General features: G+C 52.3%; 1 protein-coding gene across 1 annotated transcript in view; it reads left to right on the plus strand.

Annotated features, from left to right (window-relative positions):
• The window catches only part of CUNH14orf132 (chromosome unknown C14orf132 homolog), a 55,611-nt gene extending 32,652 nt beyond the window's left edge, over positions 1-22,959 (plus strand). Inside the window, exon 2 of the mRNA XM_045901477.2 lies at positions 15,330-22,959. Within this exon, the coding sequence (XP_045757433.1) occupies positions 15,330-15,554 (225 nt within the window). The 3' untranslated portion in view covers positions 15,555-22,959. The remainder of the gene's footprint in view (positions 1-15,329) is intronic.
• Positions 22,960-27,657: the final 4,698 nt, after the last annotated feature.

Genomic DNA, 27,657 nt, shown 5'->3' on the forward strand with positions numbered 1-27,657 from the left:
CCATCTGTAAGATGGGGAAATTCCACCTCTCTGAGAGGCACTCTCTCTAACCAGGGCAAGTATGGGATGGGCAAGAAGCAAGGTGACACGAGAGGGACATGTGGTGACCCCCATGGGGCCAGGGCAACTGGCCTGGGCAGTTGGGTGGCTTTTGAAGGCTTCAGCCCCCTTCACTGTCCTCGAAGGCCCAGGGCTCAGAGGCTGATGACTGACTGTGACTTCATGAATCAGGCATGAGGTGGAGGTCAAGGGCACTGAGGATGTTGAGCTGAGCTCCTTGAAATGCTGCCTCTCTTACGTTGTAGAGGGTATAAATGTTAATCGTTTTAGAGAGAAAGGCTCCCTTTATTTGGGGGTCCTTCTTCCCAGCATGTGCCATGCTGACCTTTGTGTTTACAACCTGGAAGTTGACATGGGACCCTTGATACAAACCCCCATCAAGAAGAAGTCTTCACACCTGTGCTCATTAGCATTTCTTCCAGCACATTCCCAGGTCCCAGGGAGGAAACTCACAGAGCAAGATGGAGTCCTGATTCCATGTAAGACTCCACGCCCCAGAGCCTTCTGTCCTGAGCCAGGAGGATTGACTGAAATGCCTCCAGGAGCCCAGGAGGCGTGGACCCTTTGACCAAAGAAGGGTTTTCCATGTGGAGGGCACTCTGGGTGTCCTTCGAGGATTCTCCATTTACCTTGGTGATTAAACTCTAGCTGCCCAGAACCCTATAGTCTTCACCCGGCCATTTACTTTTAAAATAACTGATTTCCCTGTTCGTGTCCCATGAAGCATGGATAGCTGCTGTTTTGCTGGGTCACTGGAGAGGGACGCAGCCCACCTTCTCCCTCTGGAGCCGGTTACCGATCATGTCCTCACTCTGCTCTCTCTACCACTGGAGCCTCTCCCGTCTCCCCCCTGGAGAAGCCTGGGGCAGGTAAAATGTAAACCATATTTGCAGAAATGCAAGGCCTCCGGGAGGAGGAGACATCTATGGCATGTCACCAATAGACCCAGGTTCCAAGTTTGAGCTGGTGTGTGGATCACAGTTTTATTCCCCTGTGCACGTGAATTCTCTCGTTCGTACATTCCCTCTCTCTCCTCTCCCTCTCACACACACATACTTACAAGCTCACATGCTCACACACACCTTCCAATTCCTGTCCTTTGACAGCTGAGGGACTGACCCTGGGCAAAGTCCTTACCTCTTTCCGGAGGCAGATTCTGCGTCCGTTTTGTTGAAGGCATGAAGGAAAGCGCCCCAACTGTGCCATTGGCCATCCTAGGGTCCAAACTGAAGGTGTGCTGGGGACGAGGTTGCACGCCCTACATCCTGCTGTGGCCTCTGCCCTCAGGATGCCCCTGGGTCACCTTAATCTCTCCCCCATCCCTGCAGGCAGCTCAAGAAGTGTGGGGTAATGAGGGCCACATCGAGACACTCTGGTCTGCAGTTTGCAGACAGGCGAGCTCACTCTGAGCATTGCCTAATGTGCTGGAAAGGGGAAGCAACATCCCATAAGGTGTGGATAGTCTCGTAGAGGTTCCATCTCAACAGTCAAATTCAAGATTCCTGTGCCTGGCTGTTCCCTCCATCTTCTTAAAGGACAACGTTTGAAGTAGGACAGACACACAGGACCGTGTACAACTTAATGTGTGTTTTCCAAGTGAGCGCATGTAACCAGCGCCCAGATCAGAATATAGCTAGCCTTCTACTCTGAAACGTCCTTGTGTCCCTCTTCCCAGCCTTCACCCCTCCGGCAGCAACCATAGGCTGAATCTGACACCAGATATTAGTTTTTCCTGGTTTTGACCTTTATAGAAATCAGGATTTCTCAATCGACACGCTATTGAGATTGGGACTGGATCATTCTGTGTTGTCAGGGGCTGTCCCAGGTGCCGCAGGATGCTCAGCAGCATCCCTGGTCTCCACCCACTAAGTGCCAGTAGCACATCCTCCCCCCTCGGTTGTGACAATCAAAAATGCCTCCAGACATCGCCAAAAGTGCCCTGGGGGTGCAGAATTACTCCCATTTGAGACCCGCTGAAATAAATGGAATCACATAGTATGTTCTTATTTGCGTCTGGGTTTTTTGGGTCATCACTGTGTTTGTGAGATTCATCCATGCTCTGGTGTATACCTGTGGCTCATGATTCCCGTTGTGTAGGATTCCATTGTGTGAATATGCCCCAGTTGACATATCCGTTCTACTATTGATGGGCAACTGCGCTGTTTCCAGCTTGGGGCTATTCCGAGTAATGCCGTATGGATGTGTGTGTACAAGTGTTTTTGTGAGCATGCATTTGCACACCTGTTGGGTGTGCAGTCTGTTTTGTGAAGTCCTTTGCTTCCTTTCCTTCCAGTGACCATGTGGCCTCCATGCCTGCATCGTAAAGGGACTTCCTCACAAACCCCTTCAGCCTTTCCCTGGACCTGGCGGCATAGACCCCAGTGTCCTGAGCTCCATCATCTGCTGCAATCACTCCACCTAAGCCATTAACACTCGTGGGGATCCCAGCCTTCGGCCAACAGGCCACAGCCCACGTCCTGCCTCCTGGTGGGGCCGGGGTCGGGGGAAGCCTGTTGACCCAGCCCTGTAGCCAGCCCTGGGAGGTGGCACCACTCAACCTTGGGGAGCTGTGCTCCACGCCTATGGGAATGACAGCCCCAAACGTCCAGCGGGAGACCAGCCCCAGGGGACAAGGGATGGACAGTGGCTCCCGCTCTGAAGATCTTTCACATGACTGTCACTTCCCTTGATCAGAAATGTTTTTCGTGGGCGCCTGGGTGGCTCAGTTGGTTAAGCGACTGCCTTCAGCTCAGGTCATGATCCTGGAGTCCCTGGATCGAATCCCTCATCCTCCCTCTGACCCTCCTCCCTCTCATGTGTTCTCTCTCTCTTATTCTCTCTCTCAAATAAATAAATAAAATCTTTAAAAAATAAATAAAAATAAAAATAAGTGTTTTTCTTACCGATGTTATGTGCTAACTGAAGCAGCAGGATTTGGGTGCCAGCCCTTGAATTCAAATTTCCTCCCTTCCTTCCCTCCTTCCTTCCTTCCTTCTTTCCTCCCTCCCTCCCTCTCTCCCTTCTTTCTTCCTTCCTTCCTTCCTTCCTTCCTTCCTTCCTTCCTTCCTTCCTTCCTTCCTTCCTTCTTTCCTTCCGGTTAAAGTGACTCTGCATGAAAAGCCTGGGCACTGCAGGGGGCACAGAGAGAGTAGGAAACTGTCCAAGGCATTTATGAACCTCAGGCAGCATGCAGCGCGTGCACTTGTGTGCGCACATGCGTGCGTGCATGCGTGTGTGTGTGTCCGTGTACGCACACCATATCTTACGGATGCAGTACGCAGTGCTCTGGCATTGGGGACATGATAGGAGAGCTACAGATAAAATGCTTTGAGAACCAAAGGAAGTTGAAACTTCAAGGGAAGTTTCCAGAAATAGTAGCTGGGCCTGGAAAGTTGGGTGAAATTTGGGTACGTGGAGGTCTCGGCCGGCCTCCGGGTCAGGGAAAAGTAAGAACAGCCACTAGGAGTCCAAATGGGCAGGGTGCATAGTATTTCTTCAGGTCAGGGTCCTAAGCCCTCAGCTGGCCTTTGGAGATGTCACAGTGACCTCTGCAGTGGACCACGTGCCTCAGTTTCCCTACCTGCCTTGGCCATACACACAGGAAAATCTGGGGTCCGTGGAAAGAGCCCAGGCTTTAGGACCTGACTCGGGATGGGGGCCCACCCTCACCAGCCTGGCTCTGCAGGGGGCCTCAGCTCTGGCCCGTGCAGTGGGAATGCCGGTGTCCCCCCTCTGCCTCCCCCCTGCCTCCCAGGGCGTGGAAAGCACCTCATGGCTCCCAGGGGCTGCAGAAGCAGCAATAGCCTATGAGGTGTGCTTTGATTTCCTTTCTAATATGCACACTCTCTGGGGCATACGTACAGCTCTGTAATTTCCCACAAATGCACAGACGCCTGTGACCACAACCACCGTCACGATTTAGAGCCTCCCCTCACCCCAGACACTTCCTCCAGCTGCCCTTGCCGTCACCCCGCTCCCGAGGTCAGCCTGTCGTCCTGCCTCCTCCGGAACATCACGGGAATGGAATCACACGGCGCGAAGCCTTTTCTGTCTGGCTTATTCATGCGCTTGAGATTTCCGCACATTGGTGTCCATCAGGAGCTGATCTATTTTTAGTGCTGAGTAGTCTTTTACTGTGTGATTGTACCACCGTTTTTTGGTTTTGTGTTTTTCTGGGCTGTTGAAAGACATTTGCGTTGCTTCCAGTTTGGGGCAGTTACGACTAAAGCTATTCTAAACATCTGCACAGATTTTTCTATGAATGTAAGTTTTCATTTCTTTGGGGGCAAATACCCAGGACCAGGATTTCCAGGTTGTTTGGCAAATGTATGCTTATAAGAAACTGCCAAATTTTCCAGAACGGCTGTATCATTTTACTTTCCCACCTGCTTTGTATTCAAGCTGTTCCATACTCTCGCCAGAACTAAGTAATGATCTTAAAAAATAAATTAATTAATTAACCATTTTAGTAGATGTACAGTGGTATCTCATGATGGTTTTATTTTACATTTCCCTAATGTTGAACATCTTTTCATGTGTCGTTCTGCCTTCTGCATATCTCCTGTTCAGTGACCGTTCAGAGCTTTTGCTCATTTCTCAAAGTGGATTGTTTTCCTGTTGTTGATTTTTCAGGGTTCTTTATATAATTAAGTTACAAGGGCCTTGTCAGATGTTGTACCTGTGATTTTGTAAATATTTTCTTCCAGTTGATGGCTTGTCTTTTCGTTCTCTTATCAGTGCCTTTAGCAGAGGAATAGTTTCTAATTTTGATGAAATCCGGGTCACCGATGCTTTCTTGTATGGATTGCACTTTTGGTGATGGACTGAGAACTCTTTGCCTACTTAACTCAAGGTCGCAGAAATTCTTCTCCTCTGTATTTTTCTGAAAGTATTATACATTTATGTGTACATTTAGATCTGTGATCCATTTTGAGTTAATTTTTGTGTAAGGCATGAGGGTGGGGTTTTTTGGGTAATTTTTATATAAGAGATCAGGTTCTAGGGACATTTTTATTTTTATTTTTTGCATATTGGTATCCAAGTGTTCTAGCATCATTTGTTGAAAAGACTACCCTTTCTTCACTGAATTTCTTCTGAGATTTTTTTTGAAACTCAATTGACCATATTTATGTGAATCTGTCTTGGGACCCTCTGTTCTGTTTCATTGATCTATGTATCTCTTCGTTTGCAAATGCTACACTGTCTTGAGAACTGTAGCTTTATAATAAGTCTGGAAATGAAGTACTACTGTGAGTTCATCAACTCTGTTCTTTCTTGGCTATATTTGGTCCTTTGTCTTTCATACATATGTTAGAATCGGCTTGTCTCTATCTACAAACACACCGGCTAGAATTTTGATTGGGATTACATTGAATCTCTACATCAATTGGGGGAGAATTCACATCTTCACAATATTGAATCTATCAGTTCATGACCGTACTCTTCTCTCAGTTCATTTAGCTATTCTTTATGAATTTCATCAGTATTTTGCTATTTTCAGCACTCAGATCATGTACATGTTTTGTTGGATTTATACTTAGTGCTTTCATTTTTTGGTGCTCTTGTAAATGGAACTTTAAAACAAATTCCAATTGTTCATTGTTTGACTATAGACATACAATTGGTTTTTTTTAATACTTTAAGTATGATGTTAGCTTTAAGTTGTTTTTTGCTGGTGGTTTTTTTGTTTTTGTAGGTGGTCTTTATCAGACTTAGAGAGTTTCCTTCTATTTCTATTTTGCTAAGAATTCTTACCATGAGTGGATGTTTAATTTTGTCAAATGATTTTTCTGCATCTATGGATACAATTATGTTTTGTTTCTTTTCACTTCTGTGAGTGTAATGAATTACATTAACTGATTTTTGAATGTTGACCCAGACCAAAAAAAAAAAATTATCTTTTTACGTATTGCTGGAGTCAGTTCACTAATATCTCTAATCTACTTTCTGTCTATGTTCAGTTAGGATATTGATCCTCCGTTTTCTTTTCTTGTCATATCTCTGATTTCGGTAGCAGGGTGGTGCTGGCCTCACTCACCTGATTTGGGAAGCATTCCATAAAAAGAGCTAAAAATGCCCTTCCGTCTTCTATTTTCTGGAAGAGATTGTATAGAGCTGGTGTCATTCTTCCTTACATGTTTGGTAGAATGAGTCAGTGAGACCATTTGGAGATTTCTTTTATTCAGAAGATTTTTGCCTCGCCTTCTGCAAGCGGTGGTCCCAGCATCAGTCCCACCGTAACGCCGTGGCGACGCTGTTTGGCTCTGTCCTGCACGGGCACCTCTCAGGGACGCATCTGGGCTTTTCAAAGGCTTCATGATGCTTCTTTGGGTCACTCACATGCATGCACAGCACAGAGCGAGCCCAGAACATGCGCAGGTTCTATGCAGAATTAGGGGATCCTTTCTGCACTCTCTCCCCCAGGATATTCCTTGGCTCCCGAGGTCCTTCTTTCCTAACCCTCCAACTGAGAGTCTGTGTTTCTGTCAACTTTATTGCCCTGTGTGTCACACAGCTCTGCATGGCCAGGATGCCCGCTGGGCAAAGCAGGAGACGAGAGAGAGAGAGAGAGAGAGAGAAGTGATAAAAGGAACTTCCCCACACAACTCAGACCTCGGGGGCCCTTTCTTCAGTTCCTCTGGCCAGAGAGAGAAGGGTTTTCTCTTGCAGTTTAGGTTCCCTGCCCCTGCCACTGCCCACCACTGCCACAGAAGTGCATCCAGCACCTGGGCCTGGCCTAGGGGCAGCCGGAGAGAGAAAGAGAAAGAAATTGTGGATTCCCCCAAACTCTCTGGCTCCCGGGAGCCCCTCTTCCCTGCCCTCTGTCTACAAAGAGGGGGGTTCTCTAGGGCTTTTGCTGTCGATGCTTGGAGACAGGATGGAGAACCCCAGAGAGCTCAACGTGCCTGTGTCTTCAGGGCGGAAAATGGAGAAAATCACAAATACCCCACAATGGCCATAAGAGGCAAGCAGGCCTGGCTCTGTGCCCACCCAGCAATGGTAGTGGGGACCATACTTAGAATTAGGGGCCCTGGGCATTGAGTCCTTACAATCAGGACACGGTACTTCACCCCCACAGCATCCCACAGGGTGGTTCCCACTATTCTCCTCATTGGACAGATCGAAACGGGGGCCCAGAGAGGGTCAGTCACTGGCTCATGGCACACAGCCAGGGCTCAGCCTTGTGCTTGATTCTCCAGTTCAACGAATTACCAGCAACCTGCCCTCCTTCATGCTGTGAGATCTGTTGCTTTGTTCTTATCTCCGTTAAAGTGCATGAAATGTCATTTTTTGGCTGTGCGGTTGTCTATATTCCTTTTAAATGTTAAGCCCTTCAAGGTTTCCCCTGGGCATCCCTAGGGTCGATCTAGCACTTCCAGGTGCAGAGTAGGCCCTCAGCATTTGTTGAATGACTAACAAATGGATGGATGGCACTCCCAGTCTATCCAGCCCTTATATTTGGACCATAGAGACCCTGCGAGAAGGTAGTAAGGAGAGAAATTGTCTTTATAATGTTTGTAGGCTGGCTGGAGGCCTCCTGGAATTTTCCAGTGAACTAGGTCACCCAGAGAGCCTGGGCTGCAGATGGCGTGCTCTGGAAACACAAAACCGAGGGTGTGCCCCTTGCACAAACTCTGGAATTGTAGCTCTTTCTCAGAGTGACCACACACAGAGTTGCCAAATTTAGCAAATAAAAATGCAGGCGGCCCAGTTTGAACGACATTTGAATGTCAGATCATTTTTCAGTACGATTTTTTGCTGTAAGTATGTCCAATGAAATATTTGGAATATACTTACAGCAAAAAATGATTTTGTTGTTGTTTCTCTGAAATTCAGATTGCACTGGGTGAGGACTTTACCTAAGGGCCTGTCTCCCAGCCCTCACCACTCGACTCTCACTTTAGGACCGTCAACACCTGACTCCGGCTTTCTCAGCATCTGGCGAGGGCTTCTGAGCACTGAGCTTGGCCTTGGCCATCACTCATCAGAGCCGCTCCTGGGTAAGCGAGGCTCAGAGAGGGAAGAAGGGCCAGGTGTCTCAGCCCTGAGCAGCACCAGAGTGCCACCACCCAATGGAGACGGGGACAATATGGATGTTTCTACCCTCGTATAAGTTTAACTTTGAAACGCACAGTCTAGGAGCATCAGATCCATGTGGCTGGGATGCCCCAGGGGCCCTGCGGATGGATGGCCTTCTATGGGAGGAGGGTCTGGTGGAATCCAGCAGGAAGCGCCAGCAAGCCCACTTCCCAGAGCCTCCAGCAACAAACACCCATTGTCTCTCTCGTCCCCTCCCCTGAAGCATTGGCATTATTCTGGAAACATCTGCCAGAGCCACCTCTGGTTACCAGGCTTTGAAGATTTCCCTTTGAAAACATTTTCTCTTCCTTCCTCTGTGGAGGCCCTGCTTAGGGGAGATCTATCTAACCTCTCTCTTCTTGGCAGGAACAGATGGGGACCCGGGGCGGGGGAGCCGGCAGGCCCGCAGTGCTGATCATAACCCACCTCGTCTGTGACCCACTGCAATGCTCAAAACATTGCTCTTAACGTTAGAGGTTGAAAAATACCGAAAAGTAACAGACGCCCATGTGCCCAGTGACCAGAAGAGACTCTTTTTAATATTTCATCCTGTTTGCTCATCTTTTCTTAGAGTGAAATATTATAGACAAAACCAGTCTCCTTTGCCCCTAACCCTTGTCCTCCGAGGCAGCCGCTATGGTGAGTCTGGCTCATACATTTATAATCCTTGACTTCATATGTGCGGATCCATGCATAATATAGAGTATTTTGTAGGCATGCTTTTAATGTCAGCGATGCTATCTGACTTTATTTGGTGACTTCCCTCCCTGCCCCCCAACCACAGAAAGCGTTTTGCACCTGCTGCCCCCGCCCCATCTGTGAGGCAGCGTTTGATATTTCCCCTGTGTTTCTGGGGGAAACTTGAGCTTGGACAGGTTAGGTTAAGAAATGGGCCCTGACAGGGTGCCTGGGTGGCTCAGTTGGTTAAGCGACTGCCTTCGGCTCAGGTCATGATCCTGGAGTCCCAGGATCGAGTCCCGCATCGGGCTCCCTGCTCAGCGGGGAGTCTGCTTCTCCCTCTGACCCTCTCCCCTCTCATGTGCTTGCTCTCTCTCTTTCTCTCTCTCAAATAAATAAATAAAATCTTTAAAAAAAAAAAAAAAAGAAAAAGAAATGGGCCCTGACCGCCCAGCCGGGAAGTGCTGGCTCTAGGCTGAATCTCAGCGTGCCTTCAGAATTCTTGGCTGATGCTGGAATTCATTTGTTCACCCTCTATCTTCTGAGCGCCTGCTCTGTTCTAGGCCCTGGGGATGCTGCGGGAAACCAGGAAGGCTCCTGCTCTCCTGAAAGTTACCGTCAGGAAACACAGCCTTGATGGACAGCATGGACCTTGAAAGTTGACCTGTCCTGATATCCCCTCTTCAACAAGCCAACAGGCTTTTTTCTGACCTGGCCATGACCACCTCCTCTGCTGGGGAAATGAGCTCTCCCCTCCTCCAGCCCCCGCCCCACCCTGTGACTCAGCAGCAAGATGCCCAGGATCTGGTTCTGCCTCCCTGGACCTCTCTCTTCTGCAGGGTGTGAAGTTAGAGGTCTTCACCCCCAGATCTGCTTTGAGCTGAAACCTCATCCAAGGGTTCCACTCCCAGGGGGCTAGGACCACACCTGCCCACTGGTGTGAGAAAGCCTATTTGTCACTCAGTGGGGAGGGGCCTCTCCAAGGGACCTTCCAGATGCTTCTCTCACCACCCGCTTCTAGGGTGACTCAGCCACCATCCCTCATTCTGACCATGAGTCCTCCTGTTCAGCTCTTTCCAACTTCCAAATAATGCAATCGAGGCTGACCTTTTTGTTTGTTGTTTTCTATTCATGAGATTTTTGCTGTTTAAACTTGTTTTTACATCTATGGACACTTTGAACGTAGAATCTGTTTTACAAAGGAAAAAAAAAAACATCAAAACCACCAAACACCTGAGCCAGATAGATCGAATGACAGTGCCAGCCAGACTTGGAGTATCTCTCAGCCTAAACATAAGTTGGGGAGCAGGGGGGCTGTCTCTTGCACCTGCAAGAGAGCACCTGATTAATTGATCGCATAAAAGCGCACGTCTGGAAACACCAGGGTCCCCATTCCCTCCCTTCAGCTTAAGTAGTTGGGTAAGAGATGCATGCAAGGCTCCTGGTTTTGAATTTCTAAAGAACAATAAAAGGAAAGAATATGAGGAATTACTGAGTGACTGTCTTGGGCCACATTTTATCATCTGTGATTTTATTTCCTCCTTGCAAGAATCCTGCTGGTTCCACTGAAGGTAATGAATTATCGTCATTACTTACAGGCAAGTGGGTTAAAGGACGCACCCCAGCTCTACTATACTCACCCCCCGACTCCACTGTGTTCACCCACCTTGGTGAAGCAGGATTCACCTCCGAGTCTGTCTAGCGCCAGAACCCACCCTCATCCCCACAATCAGAGGCAAGAGCATCCATCAGACATCAGCCGTGGTCTCTGGCTTAGGTGCAGGGCAGAGGCGGGGCTCACTCTGTGGAGAATGCACTGTCCCCCACGGGGGTCTCTGCGATTGGGTTGATGAAGAACAGCTGGTGGGGAGCCCTTCTGCTGACTTCAGTTCATTAATTCTACAGGGTCGTGTTTGTCACCTTTTTTGTGTTAACAATGGGGCTGAGAGAGCTTGAGATGAGTAGGTCACAATGCTTGCCTTCCAGAGAGTTCCCTGTATAGCGGGAGGCCAACCTCCAATTAGGTGAGCCTCTGGATATGTCACCTGATGGGACAAAGAGACTTTGCAGGTATGATTAAGGTTAAGGATCTTGAGATCAGGGGCAACTGGGTGGTGCACCAAGTTAAGCGTCCGACTCTTGGTTTTGGCTCAGGTCATGATCTCAGGGTCGGGCTCCATGCCCAGGGGGAAGTCTGCTTGAGATTCTCTCTCTCCCTCTGCCTCTGCCCCTCCCCACCATGGGCTCTCTCTCCCTCTCTCAAATAAATAAATCTTAAAAAAAAAAAAAAAAGGATTTTGAGATCAGAGATGATCCTGGATTATCCAAGTGCGCCCAGTATAATCACCAGGGTCCTCATAAGGGGGAACTGGGAGGGTCAGAGAGAGGTTGGAAGATGCCACACTGCAGGCTTGGGAGACAGAGGACAGGGCCACAGGCCAACGTGGGCACCTCTGGAAGCTGGACGAGGCAGGAGTAGAGTGAACACCTTGGTGGTAGCGCGGTGAGACCCATGTTAGACTTCCAACCTCCGGGCCTAGAATAAATGTGTGTCCTTTTAGGCTACTACGTTCGTGGCAACTCGCTAAGGCCACCATAGGAAACTAACACGGGGACACTAACTGCGAGCAGGGGAGCAGAGCGTGAGAAGGGGCGCAGGGTGGAGGGGTGCTGGGTGGAGACCCGGTGGACGGCAGCGGCCCCCAGGCAGGGTGGTGGTGGGGCCAGGTGCACCTGGGGCTGCTCTCTCTTCCCTGCCCAGAAGCTCCATCCAGTGTCCCCCTTTTCCCCACTGATTTGATGCAAATACCCATTGACCTGGCCCACCCCGGAGAGAGGGGAGGGGGGCACAGGTCTCGCCCCAGACCGTAGCAGGTCCCACGGCACAGGGCAGCGGAGGGAGGGCCTCTGCCCAGAAACCCAGCAGGGCCCTGAGAGGTGGCCACTGACAGAGGACTGGAGCGCGGGTTAACTCTGGGGCCCAGGGGCCCGGGGGCGGCGGCTGCGGACCGAGGCCAGGCGCGTGGGGCGGGAGAAGGTGCAGCTTCCTGCCCTGGAAGGTGCAGCTTCCTGCCCTGAGCCCCCCCTCCCTAAGATGCTACCAGCAGAGTTTCTGTGGCCTCACCACAGTCCTGCTTCTGCTGTGGGCGGTCAGAGGAAGACCCTAGAGAAGGGTGGGCCCCGTGGGGTGGCCGGAGTGCTGGCTGCGGGGGGGCATTGGGGAGAGGACCCGTGGCCCTCCGTGAACCCCGCAGGTGGCAGGTGGACGTGGGGGCTGCACGGAGAGGCCAGAGAAGCTGTCAGCCAACGTAGGAGTGACAGCCGTTTGAGTCGAGAGAGGCTGTTATTCATCAGTCAGCGGCCAGGTTTTTATTAGGCACCACTGTATGCCGGACCTGTGCAAGGCTCTCGGAACCCCATGAGGAGAATAAGCAGATCGGGTCCTGCTCCCGGAGCTTGGCAGGCCACTGGGGAAGCAGACAGGAGGAACTGTGTCTCGGGACAGGTGTCCGTGAGGTGAGGACATGGTCTTGGGGGCACCCGGGAGGGAGGGCTCTGGTGGAGAGGACCGTTGGCTGAGACCCAAAGCAGGACTGGGTTTCATGGGAAGGCCCTGGACCCAGAGGCTCCACCGCCCGCCCAGCCACACCAGCCCCTCGACCCCCCTTGGGCTGCCTGAGCCTGTGGCGCCTGGGACCCAACCCTCTGCATCACCAGCTGGGGACCAAGAGGGAGTCACAGCTCGTGCTTTAAACTCTTAGCTGTATTTCTCATAGAATGCATGTCAATTGTTATTCTCATTTGTGTTTGTCCTGATAGCTATTCATATACACTAAATACGTCCGTTGAACTCACCATATTAATTTTATATAGGGCTAAACCGTAATAGACGTTTAAAAAGGGACACATTTATACGTGCAGCTCTGGCTGTATCCTCACTCCCTGAGCACGCCCCTGTGAGCAGCGACCCCCGAGGCTCGGCCCCTGGACTCTCCCGAGATCACCAGTGACCCTGTTCTCACTACACCCCCAGGTTGAGAGATGGCAGGTCCCCACCTAAATAAAGGACAGAGCTGTGTCATGGATGGATGAAGTGCCAAGCTCCTCTGAGCGAGCCTAGAGAGGCTGCTCTTCTCAGCCAAGCAGGTGCCCCGCAGAGGCTGCTGGGATTCGGGCTGGCCAAGCAGAGCTGCCTGAGGGTAGCCTCCCTCGGTCGATCCTGATGGTTCGCGCTCCCATCAGATGTGCTCCCTTTCTTCTTCCCTGCCTGCTCTCCTCTGGCCTCTTCTTCCTCCTCCTGGCTCTCATCCCCCATCCCCATGAAAGCAGGGGCCTCACCACTGTATCCGGAGTCTGGAACTCCGACACCTAATCCATACACCCTTCATACATATTTGTCAGATGAATGACAGAGTGAAATGGCCCCCGATTTGCTCCCCTGTGGTCCAAGTCTTCCTGGGGACAGTGATCTTTACGTCTCCAAGCCCCAACATGGAGTCTGAGCCCAGAGTCAGGGTGACTGTGCGCAGAGCGAGAAGCTCTCAACCCTGACTCCACCACAAATTCGTGCTGTAGTCTTGACTTCTGTTTACCCATCTGTGAAATGGGGATATAGTGGTCTCTGACAGGATAGCTGAGTGGTGAATTGTAAAATCTCTTGCACATCCCCTGAGTATGACAGGGCCTCTGTGCTGGTAGGAATAAGTGCTTAATAAATGTGCGCTGAAGGAAAGCTTAACTGCTCAGTGTTCATTCACTCGGGTGCCATTCAAAACACACACCGTGGGCCTAATAGATGCCAGAGCCAGCCCTGTAGCCTAGGGCACATCAGCTCCTGGGGCGGTCTGGCTGCATGAAGGGTCACCCCCTCCTTTGAGTAGCCCACCTCCCCACCCCAGCCTGGAGCCTTTACTCTGATCTCTGGAGTGAAAACGTGCTGGCATCCTTATGCGTGAGGCTTTGGGAGTTAGACACGCTCTTCTGGGGAGTGTGTCTTTGTGCACCAGGAGCTCTGAAGAATTCATACTCATTGACTCAGAAGTTCCCTGTCTGGGAATCTGCCACAATAAATAAAAATGCACGTAGAAGCACGTATGTACACCCAAATGCAGGTATGGGGTGTTGATTGGTGCATTATTAAAAAAAAAATTTTTTTATTGTTAACATATAATGTATTATTTGTTCCAGGAGTACCGGTCTTACACAATACACAGTGCTCACCACAACACATACCCTCCCAGTGTCCATCACCCAGTCACCTCATCCCCCCACCCCTCTCCCCTCCAGCAACTCCCAGTTTGTTTCCTGAGATTGAGTCTCTTATGGTTTGCCTCCGTTTGTTTCCTGCAATTAAGAATTCCTCATATCAGTGAGATCATATGATACATGTCTTTCTCTGTTTGACTTATTTCACTCAACATAATACCCTCCAGTTCCATCCACATCATTGCAAATGGCAAGATCTCATTCCTTTTGATGGCTGCATAATATTCCATTGTATATATGTACCACTTCTTCTTTATCCATTCATCTGTCGGTGGACATCTTGGCTCTTTCCAGTTTGGCTATTGTGGACATTGCTGCTATAAACATTGGGGTGTACGTACCCCTTCGGATCACTACATTTGTATCTTTGGGCTAAATACCCAGTAGTGCAATTGTTGGGTCATAGGGTAGCTCTATTTTCAACTTTTAGAAGAACCTCCACACTGTTTTCCAGAGTGGCTGCACCAGCTTGCATTCCCACCAACAGTGTAGGACGGTTCCCCTTTCTCCACATCCTCACCAACATCTGTCATTTCTGGACTTGTTAATTTTAGCCATTCTGACTGCATTATTTATAAAAGGAAAAAACCAAAATTTCTGAATCTCCAGTTGTAGGGGGATGGTTAAATTGCGGTTTTATTTGTGGTAGAATAATATACAATGGGTAAAATGGTGTTTTGATGGAATTTTTATGCAAAATTTTATATAAAACCACATGTTTAAACATGTGTTCTCTCTGTCTCTCACACACACGTACACACACTCACATTGGAAAAAGGTGCAAAAGGAAAATATCTCAGTGTTAATAGTGGTTATCCTAAAGCAGCGAGGCTGATTCTCACTTTTTCTTTTTCCTCTTTTCTATTTCCTTAATGTTCTGTGCTGAGCATCGTGACTTTACAAAGAGAAGAGGAAGGAAGGCATTTTACAGCCCATGCTGGGGTGGAGGGCCCGGCCGTGAGAGGGGGTCTGTAAGTCCCAGCGACTGCCCGCAGCTGTGGATAAGCTATGTGCCTTAACGCTTCCATCTGTGAAATGGGCATGAGGGTGTCTGCCTCCAAGTGTTGCCGTCTCTACTAATTTTTGTAGCTTAAAATAGGCACTGTCCATGATAACAAACAGAAGGAGAGCCCTGTGAGATGCTGTGTCTGAGCACAGGGTTGCTTGACCCGGCAGATGTCCCTCTGAAAGGCGGTTCCTCCCGAGGCCCGTGCGCCCAGGTTAATTCTCTCTCTCCCTCTCCACAGCTGCCCATGATGGGAGGCGCCTTCATGGACTCGCCCAATGAGGACTTCAGCACAGAGTACTCCCTCTTTAACTCCTCCACCAACGTCCATGCGGCCTCCAACGGCCAGGGCCAGCCGGAGGAGCCTCCGCGGTCCTCCAACGACACGGTCTTGCTCTGGATTGCCATCATAGCGACACTGGGGAACATTGTGGTGGTTGGGGTGGTGTACGCCTTCACTTTCTGAGGTTCGGGGCGCCCGCGAGCTCCAGGCCGGCTCACCCCATGCTGGGCTCACAGCAGGGCGAAGCTTTGTTTGGGGCATCAGCGCTGTTGGCCTTTGGCTGTGCCCACCTTCTGGAACCAGAAGTTCTGACCATGTGCACGTCCTCTCCAGGGGCAGCGACTGTGCATCAGGAATTCCCCCAAGCAGCCCTGATTTCCAACGTTCTGTGCTGTGGTCAAGCTGATCCAGAAAACGGGAGTGTGAGCTTCCAGTCCCTGGAGGCGTGATGGGGCAAAGCCTTCGCGAGGAGCAAATTGGGGAATTTTCTGAAACTGTATTTTAAGAACTAAGACCAGTGGAAATAGCCGGTTAGGTGTGAAATATGGACATGGGGTGACGATCGCTTGCTGGCCGTAAATAATCACGTATGTGTCTGGTTTTTATGCCAACTTACCGCACCTGGTGTATGGGGTGCGGGGGTGAGAGCTGCCCTCAGAACTGGAACGTTCCCAGCCCAGCCTTGGTCTCCCACTCAGCCCTTTGGAATAGGGTGGTCGTGACCTGGGCCATAGAACGTTCCTCGTTTGACTTGCACCAGGCATCTTTGTCATCAGACCCTTGGCCCCTTTTGAGACCCAGATGCATCGGCAGTCCAAGGACAGGGGGATGACTGGTGATGGGGTGGGATTTCCATGGGTAGGGGGTTCTCTGCCAGACGGACTTGCTCTTCTTTTTCAAAAGAGAAGAAGCGCCTTTAAACTGTAGATCTGCCATGTGGTCAAGTCTTCAGACCAGCCGCCAGAAGATGCTCTCTCCTCTCTGAGAAATCTCGGGATTTTAGAGATGGCAGGCTCATGCCCACCTGATCCTCCGACAGCCGGGAGGGAGAGGCGCGGTTTGCCGTTGAACACAGGGCAGGTTGTCTGCAGCGGTCAGAGCAGGAGGGATGTTTCCTGACTCAGCCAGGGGCTCTCTCAGCCCCAGTGAAGCACTCTCTCAAGCAAATCCCTGCTTCTCAGCTGCCCTCGGGGAGAATGCCCAGAGAAAGGGTCTGGAAGCTGTGTGCCAGGGGGGCCAGGTGCTCAGACACCTGCATTTTACACTGGGTCTGGCTCCTGGGTTCTCTTGCAGGCATGAATGTGCTCTGTCCGAGTCAGCCTCCTTAACCTTCCTCCGAGTCAGCGGCTGTGGGGAAGGGGGTTCTGGCAAGTAAGGGAGCCTCCCGCGCAGACCAGCACAGGATGGGATGCGCTGGGGGAGAAGGACTCGCTCTTCTTTGTCCTTAGGAAAGGCGCCTGCAGGGTACACCCCCCTTCCCCAGATAGCTGCCCTGTGCCGAGCAGAGTGGGAGAGGCTCACACGCAGGCTCCCTCGCTTGCAGGCCAGGAGTGGCTTTCTCCGTGCTTTCTCCCCGTGCTGTGCGAAAGAAAATAAACGGTCTAAACTTCCCCTCTGTGGTGGGGAAACTGAAAAGACTGGGTGGGAAGCCCTGGTGCTGTTTGGGGACAATTGCAAAAAGGCTGATTATGTCCCTGTGGTCTCAGGAGACATGGCTGTTTCTGAATGGCAGGCACAGGGACATCTTAATTGTCCAGAGGCAGCCACCCATCTGCGAGGTTGGCGCCGGGCTACTGTGCTAACAGGATCTCCAGCCCGACCTCCAGACTGTGTCCTCAGGTGGCCACCAGCTCCTCTGAGCCACATGTGTCGCTGCAGCCATGCATGCATGCCCGGCGGCTTCGGCTCAAGTGGAGCTCGTGAGTGCAGAGCTGGTGTGACCTTTGCCAAGAGGGAGAAGGGATGGGGACCTTCGGCCCGGGCTCCTTCTGGAATCACTGACAGGGCCGTGCTCTCAGCAGGACCAGACTGGGCAGGGGGGCGGGGGGGCGGGGGGGCTGGGCTGGGTGGTCAGCCGTTGCACACCCATCATCCCCGCTGCTTCCCGAGCAAACTCTTCCCTGTCTCAACCCCCATGTGTGCCCCATGAGCAAGGGCTTTCTGAGACAGGTGTCTTCATGAGAACCCAAGGAGGAGGTCGAGAGCCGGGGTGGGGAGGAGGCTAGGCGATGCTTGGTGTCTTTGTGGGGGTCACTGCAGCCCAGATATTCTGAGTCCTTACCTTCTGACCCCGCATCCCCGAAGGAGCCCTGTAGAGAAGTAGGTGGCAGCTCCCTGTTCTCCAGATGGCCTGTGGCGATGGCAGTGGGAGCTCTAGAGGGTTCTGTGTGCCGTGACCGGGGAGGGGAGGAACGTGTGGTCCCAGCTCCGAGTATCCAGGGCAGCCCCAGCGGGCTGGGGATTCTCTGGGTAATTCTGAGCGCAGGGGTCTCCCCCACGAAGGCTCTCTCTTCCCCTGGCGTAAATGCCAGTTAAATTCAACTTTCAAGGAGTTCTCCCTCTTTGGTCAGGGCCACAGACACAGGGCCTGGAGACCTGGGCCATCTTGTCCAGACTTCACCTTCGGCAATTATAGTGACTTGCTCAGGGTCACTCCATCCCAGTCTCCTACAGTGTTTTGATCTGGTTTTTCCCACCATCACTTAGGTAACAACGAGGATAGATATGCACGTGAATGTCCAATGAAGGGTAAAGGACAGATTTCCAGCCAGAGGGTGTGCTGTGCTGTCCCTTCTGCCTTACTCAGCGGGGTTCTGTCTTGGATGTTAGGTAACGGGCAGGAGGCACCATCTGAGCATTGTGTCCAGGCACCGTGCTGGGCCCACATGTGCATGTTTAATCTATACGATCACCTTACAGCATCCTTACTCCAATACATATGGAACCAGAAGCTCAGGGGAGCAGAGTAACTTGCCCGAGGCCACACAGCATGAAAGTGACAAGCTGGGACTGGAGTGTGGACCCTCCGGCTCTAAAGCCAGCCTCTTTCTGCCACACCATGCTGCATTCACTGGCTGGGGTGGCACCTCCAGGGCACATTTAAGCCAGGCTCTGGGTCTACAGAGGCCATTCCTCGAGGTCCCATGTCGTGGTGTGGCCCCGGCCAGCTCTGACTTCCTCCACAGGCAGAAGTCTGACTATCCTCAGAATAGGGCAGGCTCGTCCCCCTGCCCATTGCCCTCTCTCTGTCCAAGCTTCAGGGATGGTGGTCCCTGTCACCTGCCCCTCTCTTCAAAGCTGAACACAAGTGTGTTTGTGTGGCCAGAGATGTTACCAGAGAGCAGCTTTCTTGGGATACATGCCGAAGGACCCTGGCCAAGACCCGGAGCCCAACAAAGGGGCCCACCCAAGGAGTGAGGCTCATGCAGCCAGATTGCCGGGGAGAGTTGGGATGATCCGTGTGGTAGGTGAGGCTCCGGCCCAGGCTCGGGCCTCCTGTTGGGCCCCAGGACTCTCCTGAGCAGGCAGGACGGATGCTCCTCTCTCACACCCCAGCCTGGGGCTCCCATCTGGCTTCTCCTGGGTGAGGTTGGCCCCAGAGCCCACCTTGACTTAATGAGCCAGCGCTGAGGAAGAAGGGGCTTGCCTCTTCAGTAGCTGCTCTTCAGAGAAGGGGTCCTGTGTTTGCTGGAATGTTCTCCCTCCTTGGCCCTCCACGTGCCTCCCCATCTTCCCTCTGCAAGTCATAGGTGCCACATACCCGTGTTTGTCTGCATGTGGGACACGTGCTTTAGGAGGGCTGGAGATGCTGTCACCGGAGCTTGGGAGGGGAGCTTGGGAGGAGAGGCCGGAGGATGCGTTAGGCAGGTGTGTCCCGAGGGGGTTCCACCTCCTGTGTGGGCCCGGGGAGGTGTTCACTCAGCTGTCCTTCCCTTTTCCCTGAGATCCAGGTCAAGAGGCAGATGAGATTCCCCTCCAGAGAGAGACAGTTTACCTCCTTTCAGGAGATCCCCGGGATCAGAGGGAGAAAGTTAGGGAGGGCAGACCAGTACCACTTGGCTGGAGAGGCAATAAGCCATTTTCCAGCCTGTTCTAAATGGAAGGCCTGGCTGCCGGCCAGACCACTAGCATATGTTGGAACCCCTCCCTGGAGACTGGAGAGACGCGGCCGTCGTCTGTCCTGCCGCCTGATTCCCTCCAGACAAGTGATCCTGTCCTTCTTCAGGAGCATGACCTTCTTTCATCATTAGCAGTGATATCATTAATAATTATTATCCTTACTGTTGTCATCTACCGTGCATCTTCCTTGTGCTGTGCTCTGTTCGTATCCCATTTACTTCTCCACTCACCCCTCGGAGGCAGAAGGGAGGTGCGGAGAAGTGCACGTTAATTATTGTCCCATTTTTCTGTTGAGAAAACTGAGGCCGGGCCAATGGGCCTGAGAACCCACATCTAGAGAGCTGGGATTCAGATCCACCTCTGCTGGCCCTCCAGGCTGGATGGCTACCCTGTGTCTCCCTGTGCGCACACTCTCCACGGTGAGCCCTCTGGAACGGACCGTCCCAGGAACGGGGACTCTGAGGCTGGGGCTGTTTGGGTCCCGGGTCGCAGGGTTCAAGTGTAGGTCCTGGAAGGGGGTTGGAGCAGTGCACACGTGTTTAGCAGTCTGAGAAACTCACAGAGGTAAAGAGGCGTTAGAGAGCTTCCAATCAGGACCTGTAATATTGGGGAGGGCAAATGGGGCCACAAGGGAAAGGAAGGGAGACCTGGCAAGTCTCCTGCTGCCTGGGCCAGAACATCATCTCCCAGCCTGCTGTGCCATCACCGGGGAGCGCAGGGATGGCCCTGGATTACCAGCACAAGCCCTGGGATGGGCATCGCGCTACCTTCCAGCTGTCACCCGGCCCCATGCACCATGTCCTGGCACCTGCCCATTGAGCATCCCCAGAGCGAGTCCTAGGTGGGCTGGGCTGCCCTGATGGGACGACGAAGAGGCTGTGCTCAGAGGGCCAAAGGCAGCAGTCAGAGCCTGAGTGCCCTGTAGTGGCCTGCCCCACAGGCCCCTGGCCTCTGTCATCAGTGACAAGGACACAAGACAGGCTGGCTGCGCTGAGAGCTGAGAGCCCAGAGGGACAGGAGTTCATTATCTCCAAGCGGAAAAAAGGAGCCTCTCCGAGAAACTCAGGTCATCCGCATTAAGCAGCAGCGAGATGTTCCCAGAAAATCACTTCTGAGGTGAGACCTTGGCCATTTTCTTTCCCTTCTTTTGGGGTGTGTGACAGGGGACAAAACAGTGCAAAACATAGGGACTGCAGAGAGGAAGGATTCCCCCAGAGTGAGAAAAGGGTAGCTGTCAGGAGTTAATGGAATGGAATGGTCAAAAGTACAGAAAATTGACATCAATTTTAGAATGTAAGTCTGTGTTGTTGTTATGAGTCACTGGGAAAGTCATAATTTTTTTTTTATCAAGAGAGATAATAAGGGGCGCCTGGGTGGCTCAGTCATTAAGCGGCTGCCTTCGGGTCGGGTCATGATCACAGGGTCCTGGGATCGAGCCCCACATTGGGCTCCCTGCTCTGCAGGAAGCCTGCTTCTCCCTCTCCCACTCCGCCTGCTTATGTTCCCTATCTCGCTGTCTCTCTGTCAAATAAATAAATAAAATCTTTAAAAAAGAGAGAGAGAGAGATAATAAAAGCAGAGGAATCCCTCGAAGAGGCAGGACAGGCTGCACAGTACCTAGGATGTACCCTGTGCCCATCTTTTGGCCGCGGTGCAGGCTTGCACCTGCCAGAATCTATCCAGATGCTTTTTTTTTTTTAAAGATTTTATTTATTTATTTATTTGAGAGAGAGAATGAGATAGAGAGAGAGAGAGCGCACGAGAGGGAGGAGGGTCAGAGGGAGAAGCAGACTCCCCCGATGTGGGACTCGATCCCGGGACTCCAGGATCATGACCTGAGCCGAAGGCAGTCGCTTAACCAATTAAGCCACCCAGGCGCCCCCTATCCAGATGCTTTAATGAGGCTCCATCCTCTGCCTCTGGGTCCTTTTGCCAGCTGACTTCCCGCCTTCCCAGAAGGAGGGCTGAGACCCCTCCTGCCTTGGGAATAAATCCTGACAGATACACAAGGCATATTTGCAGGGAACTTGTGTGCACAACAGTTGGGGAAATCCAGAGCCCTTATTCATCACCGAGCCCCTCCATGTGGCTAAGCAGCCACCAGCGACCCCTGTGTCCATCCCACCAATGTCTTAAGGAACGAAAGAATCACTGCACTTACGGTTCAAAGCATTATCCCAACAATCCAGATGATTCTGACCAGGGCTCTGTAAGCTGGTAGGTAGGGAGTTTCCAAACTTTTACACTTAAGGGGACGGAGTCTCTGAGGGTTTTGTGGGAGTTTGCCAGCTCAGGCTGGTCGGCAGGAGACTGGGGTCTTGAGCCCAGGGCATCTATGTAGCAACGTTTCTGAACCATTAGGCCAGGGGTTCTCAACCTTGGAAAATTCTGTCCTTCAGGGGACCTTCAGCAACGTGGAGAGACAATTTGGTTTTCACAGCTTGTTGGGGGTCGATGTTCTACTGGCATCTAGTGGATAGAAGCCAACGAAGCTGCTGAACACCCCCCAACAACAAAGAATTAATGATCTGACCCCCAAACACCAATAGTGCTGAGGTGGGGAAACCCGGTACCAGGCAATGCTATCTCTGAATTCAAAACTGTGGGTGTTTTCCAAAGCTCCCCTTTTCCCCATTTGCGAGTCATGGAATAAATCAGAGTTCTTCTGAGCAACGGTGGTGATCATGGTTGCTCCCCCGAGTTCCGATAATCCCAGCGGAGGGCAGTGGTCTGCAGCCTAGCAAGTCCTTTGGGTATCCACGGACTCTCCATGCCCACCACCTTGGGCTTTCAAGGGGAGACTCACCCAGAGGGAGGGGCTGAATTTGTCCAGATAACTGTGGTCTCTGGAACCTAGAGGGAACCTGACCTCTGCCATGCATCTGAGCAGCACTGCTGGGGTGGGGGGTGGGCTGGGGTGGGGGGCAGAGGGGAGCTTAGAAGGGATGAGGATGGGAGGGGCTGCCTCAGAGTCTTTGGGCAAACCTTTATCTTAACCTTGTTTTTGACTCTTTTCCATGTGCCCCACCCTGTTCCCCGCCCCCCACCCCCACCGGCTTGAAGGCTTATTCACACTTTCTGCTATTTAACGTTTTACGGAAACCTTACTCTGGTAAGGAGCCACCCTCCAGAGACCAGTTCTTCACGCAGAGAGAATCAGAAACGTTTCTGTGTCTGACAAACGTTTTCATAATCAACTTGTAAGTAGTTTACTTAATTAAAAAAAAAAGGTATTTTAACTATTCTTGTAATCCTTTGCTACTCAAGCCCCCTGGTTTCACGATGAGATCACTAACTTTTACTACAGTGAATAGGCGATTTCTTAATGTAGGGCTTCTATGTGCTTTTTGAAAAATATCTAACCTTGATGGATGTAAAAATGTGGCTATGGAATCATGTTCTTTTGTTAGCACCATTGTTTTTTGTCCTTTTCTATGATCATCATTAAAAACAAAACAAAACTTTAACTCCGAAGTGTTTGAATCCAACCTGTGCTTTACATAAGGCTACTGTCTATTCATCGAGGCAGGGCTCAGCTCCAGGTCCCCTCCATTCTGGTGCTCCTTCTGCCCCACCGAGGCAGGATGACTCCCCTCCTCCCCACGCCCCTCCCCAGCCTCACACCTGCAGGGAGCAGGCGGTGGGGGAGGGGGAAGCAGATCGCAGGAGTTGCGTTCACTCACCCATCAGGAGCCCCCCCCCCCCCCCCCCCCCCCGCCCCGTAAGTCCTCCGAGAGCAAGGTGTATCTTACTCAACTTTTTAATCTCCCCACGCCTAGCACTGTGCCTGGCTCACGGTAAACACCCAACACCCATTCAAGGAATGAATGAGTGATATCCAGAAGACCAGCCCAATACATTTCCACACAACACGGGACAGTGAGCCTGTACTTACAGTTTCATTCATTCACTGCTAACAGCAAACAGAAGGCACTTACCAGGTTCTGTGCAGGTCTGAGCTCTTTACATATATATTAACTCACTTCATCTCCACGACAACTATATAAAGTAGGTACTATTGTTATCCTGTTTCTGTTTTTACAAGAGGAAACTGAGGTAGGGGGTTTCCTGGCCCAAGGCCATGTAGCTGGTGAGTGGCAGGATCAGGATCGGAATCCAGGCTGGGCTCAGAGTCCACATTCTAATGGCTGTAAATGCCCCCTCGACATTTGTTGAGCACCGACTGTGTGGGAGGCCATGTGCCAGGAGTAGGGATGCTGGGGCAAGTGAGCAGCCTCTGTCCTGAAACACAGGCTTGAGGGGGCGAGAGGCACAAAGAATGTCACTGTCAGTGTTATATGCCAGGACGATAAGGGACCAAGTGCTGGGTTCTGCACCAGAGTCCCTACTGAAGGATCCAGATCAGGCCCCGAAGGAGGTCCACCCTGGTCCCACTGAGGCAGGAACAGTGCAAGGAACTGATTAGATCAGTGGCTTAGGCAATAGCTGACAGCTAATGGGAGCTTACACCCCAAGCCCTGGGTCCCAAATTAAAGTCTGGTCATCCTAAAAGGTAGGAGGGGTCTACCTCTGGGGCAGGTGCAGGAAGGGATATGCCCGTCAAAACATCCATGGGTCAGGTGTCAAAGGCTTTATGACCAAGAAATCTTGGGCTGCAGACCCAACCCCCCCGCCCCCCCCCCCACACACCTCCCACCCACAACTGTAGTCTCAGACCAGTTTCAGTGCTTCTAGCCCCTTCTGTCAGACAGGAAGACCCTGCACCTTCAGGGCTCGAAGAGCAGGGGACTTCCTGTGCTGGGCGTATCATCGGTACCTGCCTCTCTAATCCATGGGACCAAGTATAAATGAGAACTCAGAGCTCTTGTTCAACATCATGAAGAATTTCAAGATGGTGACCCCAGGGCATCAAACCAAGGGCCGGGCTCTTCTGATGGTTCAGGTCACACGCCCACGAAGCAGCCCTGGCCACCACTGCTTTGAGCCCCACAGCCAGGAGAAGAGAGGGGCAGGTTAACACACTCCACGCCACACGGTACGGTCCTCTCTCTTAGGGTGCTTTTCGGGAGAATTCATGTTGGCTGCTGTGGAAAAAAGCAGAAAGGACCAGAAAACATTCCCATTCCTGCATGCCGGCTCCTTTTGCAATGTGACTTTGAGCACAAGTCAGTAGACTTTGGCAGCAAGTAAAGCCAAATAGATTACTGAGGGCTGCCTGGAGGAGGCAAGACTCAATCTTGTATGGAATCTGGAGAAGCAGGTGCACAGCAGAGGGGTACATGGGTGCTGGGGAGGGCAGTTTGGGAGGTCAGGCTGGAGCCTGGAGGTCAAAGCAATAATGGGGATAAGGCTGGATAAGCAGATAAAGCCAGCACAAAGAGGCCCCCGAATGTCAGGGTTGGGGGGTCATAGTAGAGAGTGGGCTGCCATCAGCTGTACCCAAGCGGGGCTGGTCCTCGGAGTAGAGGCGACACAGTGTCTGGAAGAGGACAGCAGCAAGGCAGCTGGGAAGTGACTCTTGATTCTGCCTCTCAAACCGGCTCCTCCAGCCGTCTTCCGTCTTCCGGGTACCCGCACCCCCCCCCCGCTGCCCCCCCCACCCTCCCTGCTTTAGCGTTTATACTAAATTTTTAGTTCTACATTTGGTTTGTAAATGCTTATGTTTGCATTCTATTTGCTTGCTGCCCATAGGTCTTGAGATTCTCATGGCTTGAAATGGGTTTGCGGGCTCCGAATGTCAACACGAAACAGTGGGCCCCGTAAGGAAAGGAACGTTCCTACAAGCAGGGCTCTCCCGTCCAGCAGCCAGCCGGTTGCTGAGTTGGTGGGGCTGGCGTGCTCCCTTCTCCTGGAGAAGCCTGCCTGTCCCCTTTGGCTCACCCTCGTGTCCCCCACCCAGTGCCCAGCCCAGACTTGGCACCCTGTCATACTTCCACACCAGTGGGGGAATAAGTAAACTGGAGCAGATGGGATGAAAAACACATGGCACTTGGGTGCCTGGTGGAACGACCATCCCGGCATCACCCCTGGAGCTGTCTGAGCCAAGAGGGGGGGAAGGGGAAGAGGAGGAGGGGAGGGACGGTTCCCAGGATGGTGGTGGGCCCCCCAGGGATTCTGGAGCCCAGCCAGTTCCTGTTCACCTGGCTCCGAAGCCTGCCCTCCCTGGTGATTTTCCGTTTGTCTGGGACAGGCCTCTGATCGTTCAGGTCCCTGCTGGGTGCTGGCCTGACCAGGGCAGCGGAAATGGCTGGATGATGAATATTTATACAAGCTAGCAAGCTAGGCTGGGGGGTGGGGGGAAGGGGGAGAGCCTTTTCTGCAAAGGACACAAATCACATTAACCGCCATGGTAACGGCACTTGGAAGGTGCTGCCCTGGGGGTTTGCAAAGCTCTTTCCAACCCAGCTTTGATCCTCCAGCCCTGCGGGGGGGGGTGGGGGCGGGGGGGGGGGGTGGAGGGGGCCGGCTCCAATGTGGGCCTCTCCCAACCAACCCACGTCTATCTGCCTCTGCCACACCTCGGTCTGGGCTGGGCTCTGACATGCCTAGGGGAACAGGCAGGCCTCCCTCTCCCTTGCAATTTCCTGGGGGAGAGCAGCACCTTTTATTCTAATAATGCGACTCCAGGTGGGCTCCGCCTGCCTCCTGGGTGGGGGCTGGTCCCCAGGAAGCCCTTGACCTTGGAACTTTCAGCCCCGCCCCCATCCTCTGGGGGTTGCTGAGGGGCTGGAGATAAGTAATCCATCCTGCCTGCTCCAAGAGGCACCACAGAATCCCTAAACTAGAGGGTTGGGAGAAGGTCCAAGGGGGGGATCTCCTCCATAGGCCAAGGAGTGGCGCACCCCAAACCCCCCAGGGATGGAGGCTCCTGCCCAGGACCCTGCCAGAGCCCTGTTCCAGCTGTTCAGCCGAATCCCCTGTGACATGACATCCTTTATCCCAAACCGGTAAACACCGGCGAGTATTGCCCGGCGTTCTGTGAGACGTTCTAGCAAATCCTCAAACCTGAGGAAGGTGTTGAGAGAACAGCGGGTCAGACACAAGCGTGGGGACCCCGGGGACCATCCGACGTGGGGGCAGTCTGGTGGGTCTGAGCCCGGAAGCCTCCAAGCAGTTAGCCTCCGAACAGAACGGAAGCCCAAGCCCCCCGTTGGCATCTGAGAGTCGGAGAAATGGTCAGCGTGGAGAACGCTCCACGCGTCCACACACTCCATGTCAGAGGGACTGCACACAGGAACGGTTTTCCTTCAGTAACATCAAGTGGTGATGAATGTTTGGAGCAAAAGAAAGCGAGCCAGGCTGGAGGGAAGGGGTCACACGGTTTGGGGGAGTGTTGTCAGGAACCTGGCGAAGGCGAACAAGGCCCAGCAGAAGTCCAAGTGTGAGAATAGTGCCCTGAGTAACCACTGTCAGCAGGGAAGCGCTGAGCGCACCCCACCTGTGCAGGGGTGACAGGAGGCAGCGGGGAGGGGGCGGGCACAGGGGAGGGGCCCTCCAGTAGAGTCAGGAGTGAACAAGTGCAAAGCCGGGGTCCGTGGACACGCGATGAGGCTCCACAATGACATTTCGGGGGAAAGGCCCTCCGGAGTTGTAGGCGGTACAGAGACAGACGGAGGGTTCACGGTGTAAGTCCCCCCACCTTTTTAGTAAATGCTCTTAAGAAAAGGAGGTGAGGGGCCTATGTCAGGTTTTGGCTAGAAAGACAGTCAATTCTTTTGACAACCCTGAGCTTTTCCAGGTAGGAATCCAAAAGGGGTTGGGGGACTCCGGGGACGGTCGGGCCTTTGGCTGCTAGACGTCATGCAAAGTCTCTCGGTGTGGAGGTCTGGACAGAGCCAGCAAGTGCCAAGAGAGCTGTTTGCAGTTCTCACAACTCCTACTCCCAGGGGAGAGGTGTGGGGGTGGCCCAGCTTAAGATGACAGTTCAAACCGGCGACCCGAGGCGCCTGCCACCCTGAGGAGCTGGGGGAGAAGAATTTTGGACTCAGTTCTCTACAAAGTGTGGTCTTGTCCCAGAAGGGCTCTGGAAATAACATCCTTCCTCCATCCCTGCGCCCATTCATTCCACAAGCGTTCATTGAGCCTCCAAGCTGAGCCGGACACACAGGACTACTTACGGTCCGGCTCCTGCCCCCAAGGCCCTCACTCAGAGACATGCCCCAGCTCTTCCCCAAGACCAAGGCTCTGAGCAAGCGTCTGCAAGCAC

The sequence above is a fragment of the Mirounga angustirostris genome, unplaced genomic scaffold (assembly GCF_029215605.1).
Source record: "Mirounga angustirostris isolate CCGP_5_RB_7025 unplaced genomic scaffold, mMirAng1.0.hap1 SCAF_9, whole genome shotgun sequence".
Classification (NCBI taxonomy): domain Eukaryota; kingdom Metazoa; phylum Chordata; class Mammalia; order Carnivora; family Phocidae; genus Mirounga; species Mirounga angustirostris.